Below are 12,205 nucleotides of genomic sequence, written 5' to 3' on the forward strand. Positions count from 1 at the left end.
TGGTCTTTCTCCCACATCAGACTCTCAGCAGCGGGAACAGGCACCTGGCTGTGTTTACCCCTATGTCCCCACTGCCTGGAACTCGGCTGGCCCAGAGTAGGTGGTCAGTAAACACAAGAAGAAAGGGCGGAAGGAAGGCAAGAGGGTGGGAGAGGAGGGAAGGAGCAAGGAAGGAGCAAGGAAGGGAGGAGAGGGGTCTGTGGCCTGTGGCCCTGGAGGGTGGCGGCCTGTTCCAGGACCTCCGGCCGCTGGTTCCTGAGTGGCTGGCGCTCGCACGGGCGGGCACGGCGCCGGCCGGCAGGTGGCGGTGCGCCCTCGGCTGCGCGGGCGGCGGCGGCGGAGCGGCGAGTCCCCTCCTCCCGCCGGCTCCCTCCCCTCTCCGGCTCCTTTCTCTGCGCTCTCGCTCGCGCTCCCCAGCGCTCTCCGCTCTCCCGGCCGCGGTCTCCCTCGCCCGCGCCGCCCCGCCGCCGGCCCCGCCGCCGCCCCTCGGCGACCATGGCGCACCGGGGACCCCCGCGCGCCCCGAAGGGCCCTGGCCCCGCCGCCCGAGCCCCCAGCCCCCGGGGGCCGCCGCCGCCGCGCTCGCCGCGCTCGCGGCCGCTCCTGCTGCTGCTGCTGCTGCTGGCCGCCTGCGGGGCGGCGGGGCGCTCCCCCGAATCCTGGCGCCGGGGTCCCCGCGCCCGGCTGACCCGGGCGCCGCCAAGCCCGCCTGCGGGGCGCGCGCTGCCCGGCGGCGGCGAGGACCGGCAGGCGCGTGGCGCGGAGCCCGGCGCCCCGGGTCCCGGTCCGGCTCCGGGTCCCGGCGAGGACGGCGCCCCCGCCGCGGGCCAGGAGCGCTGGGCACGGGCGGCGCCGGTGGCCGGAGCGGCTTCGCGAGCGCAGGTCTCACTCATCAGCACGTCGTTCGTGCTCAAGGGGGACGCGACGCACAACCAGGCGATGGTGCACTGGACGGGCGAGAACAGCAGCGTAAGTGACCTCCGCGCGCCCCCCCCCCCACCCCGGGCCCTGCCCCGGACACCTCGGAGCCCCCACTTCCGGACGGCCCCGCGGTCACCCCGGGCATTCTCGGAGACTTGGGGACGCGAGTCACCTCGGCGGCGCCCCTGCTGGCCCCTGGCCACTGGTTACTTGGGAACCAGATACGTGAGCGCCCTGCCTCACCTCGGGGGGCATTTCCACTGATTGCCGGGACCCTGAGCCACCTCAGGGGCGGCCCCACTGGTCTCCAGATCGCAGGTTGGGGGGGGGTTGTCTCCGTAGGTTTCGGGACCCCGGCCACCTTGGGGCGCCCCCAGGCCCCTTAAGATCACTCACAACTCGGTGTTGCGCCTCGATCGCCTTCAGACTCCACCCGGTCCACCCAGCGTTGCTTTGGGATTTTTGGTTCCAGGACCCTCTCCACCTGGTGTACCCGGGACCCCGCTCGTGGCACCTCCACGGGCTCTAGGACTTCCCCGGTCAGCCCGGCGTCCGATTCTGGGACCCTCGATTCTGGGGCCACCTCTCTCCCCGCGTTCCCGTAGTGCGACCCGCGGCTGCCTTGAGGACCCGCCGCCGGACACACCTGGATGCGCCGGGATCTGCTTACCCACGGGGTTGGGCGCGGCGGCCAGCTCCGTGGGCTCCCTGCCCTCCCCCACCTTCGCCGCTACTTTGGCCTCGCTCCAGCTGGAAGTTCGACACCCCTTGCCCTGCAAACACACTTCTGTTAAGGTCCTCCGGCGCCTCCTTCCACCAGCTCTGTGGGTCCTGCCCCCTCTTGGATCCCGCCTCTTCCTTTTTGGTGGTGTGTCCCGGGCATGGGGATACCCTCATATTCTTCCCCGGGGGGTGCCACAGCGTCGTTTCCCTCCCACCCTGCTCTGTTCCCGCCGGAGCAGATATCCCGTGGTCATCTATCTTGGGGTCACCTGCCGGCAGCCCCACGTGGCTCATCTCTAGTTTTGGGAGCGGGAGTGGTGGAGGGAGGTGGCAGCTGTGTGTGCGTGTGCGGTTATGGGGAGAAGAGGTGGGAGCCCCTCCTCGCTCCTTTCCGTCAGTGTCCACTCACTGTCCAATGGCTGACCCCTGACCCTTCTCCTTGACCAAGGCTTCCCAAAGTTCTGGGGAAGCCGCGTTGGGCCAGGGCCCCTGCATCCACTGGGAGTGGAGGGGCGGGGATGCAGGCGCTTCTCTAGCCACCGTAGGCGTGTAGCCTGGGCTGGGCGGCACTTTTACCCACCTCCGCTGTCTAGCCCCGCTTGCTGGGGAATTCTGCGGGAGAAGCGATGGGGCGGGTGGATGAGCTTGTTGGGGCAGCACTGGATGGGCCTGATTGGTCCAGAGCGCGGCGCCCTGCCGGACCCCCTCCCCAACCAGCTTCTCACGCATGTGCCAGGTCTCTGGTCCTTGGTCACTTCTGCCATCTCCAGTCAGACTGGAAGCCCTGGGGGGAGGGGCGGGGCGGCGCTGAGCCCCTGCGCTCCGCCGGCCAGCAGGGGGCAGGCAGGGCCCTGAGGGGCGGTGCTTTAGGGAGGGGAGCAGGCGCCCTTCCCTCGAAGAGCCCTTGGGGGCCGTCCCCACGTACATCTGGAGAGAGGGGTCAGACCCCAGACGTGCAGCTGGGTCCCGCCCGTCTTCCTTCCTTCCCTCCCTCCCAATACTCGGGAGCAAATCGTGTCCTGTGTACCGTAAGCTGTAACTCAGGGACTGCAAGGTAGCCCGGACACCAGTAACTCAAAGGAACCAGTAAACACTATCAGTCAGACCAGTGGAGCCAGAACATCTAAACCAAGCCCCCTCCCCCCCAGGTTGTTCCTCCAGAAGCTCTCTCGTTTCCGCTTCGTGGTGGGGGGCGGTAGGGGTGAAAGAAGTTAGGGAGAGACACAGAGGGGTGGAGAGCAGCCTCCCAGGTGGGACCAGCACCTTCAGGGCTCACTGTCACCCAGCCCGCCCACCCCCATCCTGAGAACAGAGCTCCCCTGGAGAGACTGAGGAGGAGTCTGGGCCAGTGGGGCGGGGGCCCTGGGGGCAGGGCCTGGCAGAGGAGCCCAACTGGCTTTGCTCCTTGGGGACAGTGGCTGAGTTGAGTGACTCCTGTGTGACTGTTTCCTGGCTGCTGGCAGCTGAATGCCTGGAGGGGGGGCTTGGGAGTGGGGAGTGGGAGTGTGGGGAGGTGCTGACTTCTCTTTAGTGGGCGGTGGGAAGTCCAGATCCCGGGAGGAGCTTTGAGAGATGCAGCTCTCCCCTGGCTGCTGGGAAATGGGGGGCAGGGGTGGCTGTGGAGAGCAGGGCGTGGCCTGGCACTCAGCAGACAGGGGGCGAAGCCCGAGTACTCATCACAGTTACCGGCTGTGGTTCTGGAGACGCTGACCCGGCGTTTGGCTCAAGCACCTCCCTCTTCGCTTGCCAGCCCCGCCCCCCCCACCCCCCTCACCCATTCTCCGGCGTGGGAAGTCGTGGAGACGGGAGTTCTCGCTGGAAAAGCGCATCATCCTTTGACTTGGGGAGCAGGTGATGCTTGAAGAGATGCTTTCACTTGCCTGGGAAAAACTCAAGAGGAGTGAAAGCTGTAACCGAGAGCCAAGTAAAACCCTTTTTTCTAACCATTATTTTCTCAGCACTCCGCGCATGCGTTGCATTGTTTTCTCCGCATGCACGTGAAGTGTCTCAGAAAGGCGCTTCGGTCCCTCTGGCAGCCACAGGGCTAAGGATTTTATCCAGGATTCTGCACTTGGTTCACCTCCGCTTGAAAGCACCATCTTTGAAAGCTAAAACGGAAAAGAAACTAACTTGAGGCTGATTTGCTGAGCAGAGTCTTTTAAAAATTTTATGTCATCTGATTTGCACAGGTATCCGAACCCAAGGAGCTACGCTCTGCAGATGTGCTCTACATGAGCAGAGATGGTGTTTGCTTTACCATGTCAGGTGTTTTACAAAGTTAAAAAAAGCATTTGGAGAGGGATAGACTTTTTAAAATGGTATTTTAGAGCATCTGCAGAAAGGAATGGCAGGATTCGAGCTTATTCCAGGACAGGCCCCGTCGCTGTAGCACTGAGAACATATGTGCATTTTCCTTCCAAAGGCTTGGTTTCTTCCCGCTCCCATGGAGATACAGAAGGGGACTTGCTTGGAAGTTCAAACACTGCCTTTCTATCTGCTGTTTAGCTGTAGAAATGAATTGTTAGGTGTGAAATGAATGTTTCATTGAAACCAACTGGTGTTACCTTCGATGGATCCAGCACGGGTCATGCACAGAGGCTCCAGGTTCTGGGTCTCCCGAGCTGCCCTCAGAGGCAGAGGTGTGATTTGGAGACAAGTATGACAAGTGTGACAGAATGCAGGTCCCTGCCTCCGAGGTCAGGGTTTCATGCTACCCCAATGGGATGGTGCTGTGCCCTGTCCCAATTTTACCATTTCTGGGAAATCACGTGCTTGTTATATACTTAAGTACACCTCACCTGTACGCCTTCCCTCACGGCACTGGAACTTCAGCTTTGATGCGTCAGTGGACTAGAATGTGAACTTCCTGCAGCCAGGCCCAGTTGGTTCAGTTTTGTCGCTGGTGGTCAGCAGATCGGCATGTCCCCCACTCCCGCCTCCACATCTGCTCTGTGCTGTTCTGCAGGGTTGAGGATGTCGAGGGGAGCTGTATGCAGAGGTAATTCTGCCCTGACTATTCATGCTCTCTGCTCAGGGATCTTCAGGAACCTGATATTTGTGCATATTTTATACCCAGAGAGCCAGAGCTCCAAATCAGAAGCATGGAGCTTCTGAAGGTGTGAAATGGGTCACACCTAACACAGCTGTCAGATGTCAAGTTCCTTGACGGCAGGTGTATTAGCCTCCTCGAGCTGCCACAACAAAGTGCCGCAGACTGGACGGCTTTAACAGCAGAATGCATTCTCCATTTTAGAGGCTGGATGTCCAAGATCAAGGGATCAGTAGGGTTGGTTCCTCCTGAGGCCTCTCTCTTTGGCTTAGAGATGGCTGTCTTCTCTTTGTGTTTGTGTCCTAATCTCTTCTTATAAGGACACCAACCATAGTGAATCAGAGCCCACTCCAATGGCTTCATTTTACCCTAACCCCCTCTTGAAAGACCGTATCTCCAAATATAGTCACATCCTGAGGTCCTGGGGGTTAGGACTTAAATATATGATTTGTGGGGGGGCGGTGAGGGGGTCACAGTTCAGCTCGTAACAGCAGGGAAGGGGCCTCAATTACTTTTGCATTCCCTGAGCTTAACGCAGGGGAGCTCAGAGTAGTCCTGTGGGGAAAAAAGGGATGGACGTGAACAGTTGGGATACGAGGGGTGAGCACCATCTTCCCCAGTGGGGAAATCAGGGAAGACTGCATGGAAGAGGTGGCATCAGGGTGGACTTATGGAACGAGTAGGGGGAGCATATGGGAGATGGAGAGGAACATTCTGGGGGAGGAACTGCTTGAGCAGGGTCTGGGAGGTGGGAATCTGAAGGTATGTCTGTGTCATACACAGAGACAGTGAATGCATTGTGTGTGGAGAGAAATCAGAGGAAAGAAGTTCGGAAAAAACTGGTTGAAGTCCACTCCTAATGGGTCCCAAATATGAGGCTGAACAGCCTAGCGTGGCAGTGCGGGGTGGTGGTTATTGGTGCTTGAGCTTCAGCCTGCCTGGGTTTGTACCCGGCCCCGCTCCTTTCTGGCTCTGAGATTTGGGGTGGATGGACTGAACCCTCTGGGCCTCAGTGTCTTAGATTTGGGGGAAGTGAAGGCTCATAAGTCTGTCTGTGGTGCAGGTTCAGTAGGATAGTCCACGTAAAGTGCTCGGACAGGGTCTGGCCTGCAGCAAGTGCTCAGGGAGTGATAGCAGGGCTGGGCTGAGTTTCAACCAGTGACCCGGGCGCAGTGTGCAGGGTGGGCTTGGTGAGGGGCCATGGAGGTGAGACCTTGTACAGAGACTCAGGGAGGAGGCTGCTGGGACAGTGAGGCCTGGCCCAGGGCCCTGGAGGGGGGCAGAGGGAGGGAAGAGCAGGTCTGAGAGAGGGTTCAGGTGAGGATGGACAGGACATGGTTCCCTAACCCCCCACGGAGGCCTCACAGCTCACGGCCAGGCTCCAGCGTCCAGAGACCATGAAGGCCTTTGTGGAAAGCCCTTCCGGTTCTTTTTTTTTTTTTTTTTTTTTAATTAATTAATTAATTTTTGGCTGTGTTGGGTCTTCATTTCTGTGCGAGGGCTTTCTCTAGTTGCGGCGAGCGGGGGCCACTCTTCATCGCGGTGCGCGGGCCTCTCACTATCGTGGCCTCTCTTGTTGTGGAGCATAGGCTCCAGACGCGCAGGCTCAGTAGTTGTGGCTCACGGGCCCAGTTGCTCGGCGGCATGTGGGATCTTCCCAGGCCAGGGCTCGAGCCCATGTCCCCTGCATTAGCAGGCAGATTCTCAACCAGTGCACCACCAGGGAAGCCCGCCCTTCGGGTTCTTGAATGAATCCAGCGACAAAGCTGATTTGTAGCCTTGAGTCTGATGGCTGTGGTTTCGTGGTGACAGCTCCACTCCGCTCTTATGGGTGGGCTTGGTGGCTCCAAGTCTGCTGAACTTTCCGTGAGAAATTTCGGAATTCCAGGCCACCAGAGTGCGTGCCTCCCGGCGTTTTGGGGTGGGGACTGCGTTGGATAGAGCGGTCTGGCTCATGGGTGGCTGAGTTGTGACTGCTCAGTGCTTGGCTGGTGGGCCTCTGCCCCCAGATGAAGCGCTTCTCTGTCGTGGCAGCTTCACCAAGGGCGGCCAGTGGCCACCTAGAGAGGGACAGAGGCAGACAGAGGTCACGGGATGCGGTGACCAGCACTGAGTGCCTGTCACAGTTGTTGCCAGGAAGCCAGCTGTGCCACCTGTCGGGGACCCTGGGCCTGGCGGCTGGACCAAGAATGATGAGAGAGCGAGGGCAGCCTGTGCTGTGGGACAGGTGACGCTCAGTGGGCACGTAAGCTCGGTGGGCAGAGCCTGGGGAAGTCTTGGCATGCAAGGCGGCAGTGTTGTACTTGGGGGTATGCTTGCCCTGTGCCCAGGGCCACCTAGGGCCTTCTGCATTCTGTCTGTGCCTGGAGAGATCACACAAAGTTTGAGAGCCCCAGGTGAGAAGAGACCTCATATTAGCCTTCAAAGCAGCGGCTTTCTAAGAGGGTCTGTTAGGTGCCGGAGTACAGTGACGAGCAAAATCACTCATGGCCCCTGTCCTGGCAGGACATTGGGACTGGACAGGAATTCATGACAGAATTCTGGATGCTTTAAGGATCTGTGCTGGGGAGGTCAGGGAGGACTTCCTGGAGGAGGTGATGGCCGAGCAGCTCTGAAGGGTGGGTAGCGTCAGTGTCACCTGGGCTGAGGAGGAGGTTGGGATGGTGAGACTGTGCAGGCTGAGGGAGAGGCCCGGGGTCCTGAAAAGCCCGGAGCACCAGGCAGAGAAAGAACAAGTCCATCAATCAAGAAGCTTGGCTCAAAGGCATAAAAACAGCCCTGTTAATAATGTTCCCGAACACATTGCACGAATCTACTTTTACTTGAATGAAGTGGCTATTTAATTTGTGGTTGCATGAGGGTTCCTGAGAGTGTTTTAAAGAGGTCATAAATTAACTTCACTCTTCTGCACGCCCCTTCAGATTAGAAGGCAGCCCAGTGCTTGCATAGGCCTTCTTCAGAGTTCCTGTTGTTTTAACATGTTATTTTATTATAATTTGTCAGAGGCAGGCTGAGCCCCCAAGGATGACGCCATGGGAGTGCAGAGCTGGAGCCACGAGAACATGCGCTGGCAGCACGCTGAGCACCCCTGAGCGGTTCCATTTCGGGAAGACCCGGAGGGCGAGCTTGTAAACTGCCTTCTGTTTGGGAGCTTTCTCATTTTTCTTTTTTTTTTTTTAGCATCCGAAGAGTGAGTTATTTATAGATTCTTACCAATGGCCCTTTTCGCCCTCGCGCTCCTAATTCCTGAGTTTGCACGAGTGCTTTATGGAGTACGGAGGGACGCGATGACCTGTGAAGCCAGCTGTTACTGCAGCCCTGTTCCTGGCCAGCGTGTGCCCAGGTGTGGGCGCTCAGGGAGCAGGGGAACCCTGGCTCTCGTCGTGGTCACGGCAAGGTCTCCATCCCAGCATCTGCAGGGTGAAGCATGCGTGTGGGTCTGTCCCCAGCCTGCTCTTGCCGGGGGAGCCCTTTGAAAGCCTCATTCTGGGTGTGAGCTTGGACGCTGGGCATAGAACTGCCGTGGAAACGCATCCGTGGCCCTTCCGGTTCTGCCCAGTGGATGGTGGGGATGGCGAAGGCCCCGCTTCCGCCCCACGCGGGTTCCCACGATGCGGCCACCCCTGACCTGCTCCGGTGCGTTGTAGAGCACAGACTCTTGCGACCTGTTACCAGTCTCGCTGTGAGCTGGCGACTGACAGGCAGCCCACTGAGGGCAGCAACAACACCGTTTCTACTCCAGCCCCGTGATTCCAGGACACGTCCCAGGGCACACAGTGTGCACGTCATCTTTGTCCCGCTTAAGCTCTGTTTGTTGTTTTAAACGTTTAATAGGAGTACTTGAATGTGAGCTCTCGCTGGAGAACCGGAAAGAAAAAAAAATTAAGACTCCAATGTTCTTTTGAGGTGGAAAAGTTCCTTCTTATTTTGCATCTCTGCAGTAGTCAAGTTACTGCATTTGCACAGAAAATTACAATCATTTAATTAGTTTCTTCTCACACCAGCTCGAAGATCTTAAAATAACAGCACTCTCCTTCCTTCGTGATTTTCTTGCAAAAGCAGATAATTTCCTGCAATGTTGAGCTCGCCTTGATTCCGACAGGGCACATCTCTTGCACGACGCCGTTTCCTGATGCTCAGAGATAAATTAAGTTCAAATTAAAGTAAGAAAAGAGCCAGGCCGAGTGTGGCTGCTTCTATTCAGATCACTTTTAATTCAGAAAGGGATCTTTATGAGCTTTCTGTGCATGCATATTTCTGAGGCGTCAGAGATAGAGATACCATCTTCCAGGCCTTAGCCGGAGAGATGGCATTTAGGATCGCCTCCCTGTGTCTCCTTCGGAGGTAATTTTATCTTATAATAACAATTTCTCATTATTTACATATTGCTTCTGATTAGTAATAATGAAGTTAATAATCACAGCCCCCTTTTATGTGTCCATGGCTGTGCCGAGCTCATCACAGGGATTAACTCATTTAGTCCTGGAGACAGTCCTAAAAAAATAGATACGATTATTATATTCATTTTATAGACGGGAAAAGAAAGGTTCACAGCATGCAGGGGACTTGCCCAAAGTCACACAGCTAAAAAGGGTCTGAGATGTGATTTCATTCTTCACGCTTGAGCCTGAGTGCTATTTTTATTTTTTTATTAATTTATTTATTTGTTTTTGGCTGCGTTGGGTCTTCGTTGCTGTGCTCGGGCTTTTCTCTAGTTGTGGCGAGTAGGGGCTACTCTTTGTTGCGGTGTGCGGGCTTCTCATTGCGGTGGCTTTTCTTGTTGCGGAGCACGGGCTCTAGGCATGCAGGCTTCAGTAGTTGTGGTGCATGGGCTCAGTAGTTGTGGCTCGCGGGCTCTAGAGCGCAGGCTCAGTAGTTGTGGCGCACGGGCTTAGTTGCTCCGCGACATGTGGGGTCTTCCCGGACCAGGGCTCGAACCCGTGTCCCCTGCATTGGCAGGCAGATTCTCAACCACTGTGCCACCAGGGAAGTCCCTGAGTGCTATTTTTTTAGTGCAAGAAATATTTTTACTCTTTTTTCTTTATTGTTATTTTTTAATGGTGATAGAATACAAATAAGTTAAAATTTACCCTCTTAACCATTTTAAGTGTACAGTTGAGTGGCATGAAGTACATTCACATTGTTATGCAACCATCACCACCATCCATCTCCAGAACTTTTTCATCTTCCCAGATGGAAGCTCTGTCCCCAATAAACACTAGCCCCCCATCGCCTCCTGTCTCCCCCTTTCCCTGCAAACCACCATTCTACTTCTGTTTGTGAATTTGGCTATTTTTTCTAGTAGGGACCTTATATAAATGGAGTGATACAGTGTTTGTCCTTATGTGACTGGCTTATGTCACTGGGCATAATGTCCTCGAGGTTCATCCATGTTGTAGCCTGTGTCAGAATTTCCTTCCTTTTTAAAGCTGAATCATATTTCACTGTGTGGATGGACCACATTTGTTTACTTGTTCATTCATCCGTGGACACTTGGGCTGCTCCCATCTCTGGGCTGTTGTGAACAATGCTGCTGTGGACATTGGGGTACAAATGTCTGTTCAAACCCCTGCTTTCTCTTCTTCTGGGTGTATCCTCAGAAGTGGGATTGCGGAATTCTGTGTTAGTTTTTGGATTGAGCCTGAGGTCTTAACTACAGCAGACATCATTCTTGCGTCTGCTTTGAGTGTTTGCCCACGTGCCAATTAGTTGCATGGTTGCAATCCCAAAGAAATCCGTCGCTCTGTGGTTTTGGGGGAGAAATATTCACAGCACTAAGGGCCATCCCATACCTGGAAAGGACACAGCAGGGAGACAGTACAGTGGGTGGGAGTGGTGTTGTTTCTGCTTTCTTCTGATAACCCCCCATTCTGCTATGTGTGACCCAAGGGGAGGGGCTGTTGCTTGGAGCCCAGGACATCCAGATCTATCAACGTTGGAAAGTCAGAAATAGGCTGACTGGTCTGGCGGTGGGGGGGCCTGGGGGGTGGGTAGGAAATGGTCCAGGGGGGCGTGGTCTGGAGCTCCTGCCTTTCCTAAGGTTAACCGTTTGTATTTCAAGTTCACGTGCACTTCACTTCCTCCCTGCTTTTAGGCCCTTTTCCCTATTGACTAGCTCACTGACCAGTTAAATAATTCAATTTTCACTCCGTAAAAATGAAGCACTCAATAAAAAATCTTATGTTTTTCTCAATTTATTCCCATCGATACTGCTTAACCCCATCCAAGTTTATGTTCTGATTTATCACTGGACCGTTGAGGGGCTTCGGGGTTTTTATTTAATTCCTGCAGCCGTTCTCTCTCAGTCGTTTGAGGCGGCTGCTGGGTGCCTTGCTGGGTGTCACACCACGGGCTGCCCCGGGACACACGTGGAGGGGCTTCCAGGCTCCAAGGACCCCCCCTCCCATCCTGACACAGGGGTTCTCAGCTCTTTCTGTGCCATAGACTCCCCCCACCCCAAGTCTGGAGAAGCCCATGAAGTTTCTCAGAATGTAGTTTTTATAACCAGCATAACATAAAATAGATAGGATTAAAGGATGATTATTAAAAAATAAATTCTGTGGAAATAAAGTTACCAGAATATTAAAAGTAATTTCTTTAGTAACACATCAACAAGAGTTAGCAGCAAGTGTGGCGAGTACCACAGTTTTGAAGTTGTGATGAATATAAACGATATTTTGGGGTTGGCAACAACTGTCAACGTGCCCTGGAAAACACCTGTGATTTCTGTTGGTGACAAAGTCCCAGGTACTAATGACAACACTGTGACTTGTTGCCTACTTCATGATGAAGGAAATGCCCAATTTCAGTTGGAGTTGGTGAAAATAAACCAAGGTCTTGTTTCTCCACCCAAGTTCATGGGTCCCTGGATTCTGTGGTCCCAGAAGAGCTGGCGGGGGAATCACAGGTGAGTAGAAGTGAAGTAGATAGAAGTGAAGGTAATGCCAGGTAGGACGTGGCTCCTGGGAAAGAGAGGGGACAGACGGACCCTGTGGGGATGATTCTCTTCTCCACCACCCCCCACCCCCATGCCTGCTCCCAGTGTCCTGTCTCCCCCAGGCCCCAGCCCCCCCTTGGCCCCGACAGGCCCCTAAGGGTGTGGACTCCGGGAGGGCGGGGCTTTGGTCTGTCTGTTCTCTGCTGTCTCCCAGTGCTAGGTGCTTAGCAGATGCTCAGTAAACATTGGCAACTTACCAGATGAGTAGGATAGGAGGGGCTCATTTGTCCTGAAGGGCTATCAGCTCAGAGGCCCGGCCCACCTCCTTCTCTGCCGAGGATCTGGGAAGGACCACATGGCTGGTGGGTGACAGAGCTGGCCTCCCTGTTCAGTTGCCTGCTCCCCATGTGACCTCTGGAGCTCTGTAAAGCACTAATTTGTCCCCACCTGTGTTCAGTGAGGATCCTGAGCCTTCCCCGTAGGGAAGAGCACTTTGGGGGAGATGGAGAGACTGCTTCTTGCCCCAAGCTTTCTGCCCAGAAGCTTCGACTGGCAGCAGTGGCCGTGCAGCCAGG

General features: G+C 55.8%; 1 protein-coding gene across 3 annotated transcripts in view; it reads left to right on the plus strand.

The window, feature by feature from the left end:
* The first annotated feature begins 375 nt into the window (after positions 1 to 375).
* SORCS2 (sortilin related VPS10 domain containing receptor 2) overlaps positions 376 to 12,205 on the plus strand; it is a 501,532-nt gene continuing 489,702 nt past the window's right edge. For 2 of the 3 annotated variants that reach the window (XM_068543485.1, XM_068543486.1), the window contains exon 1: positions 376 to 969. In XM_068543485.1, coding sequence (XP_068399586.1) covers positions 496 to 969 — 474 coding nt within the window. In that variant the 5' untranslated portion in view covers positions 376 to 495. The remainder of the gene's footprint in view (positions 970 to 12,205) is intronic. The other variant, XM_068543487.1, reaches the window with a different exon arrangement.

Source organism: Eschrichtius robustus, chromosome 4 (assembly GCF_028021215.1).
Source record: "Eschrichtius robustus isolate mEscRob2 chromosome 4, mEscRob2.pri, whole genome shotgun sequence".
Taxonomy (NCBI): domain Eukaryota; kingdom Metazoa; phylum Chordata; class Mammalia; order Artiodactyla; family Eschrichtiidae; genus Eschrichtius; species Eschrichtius robustus.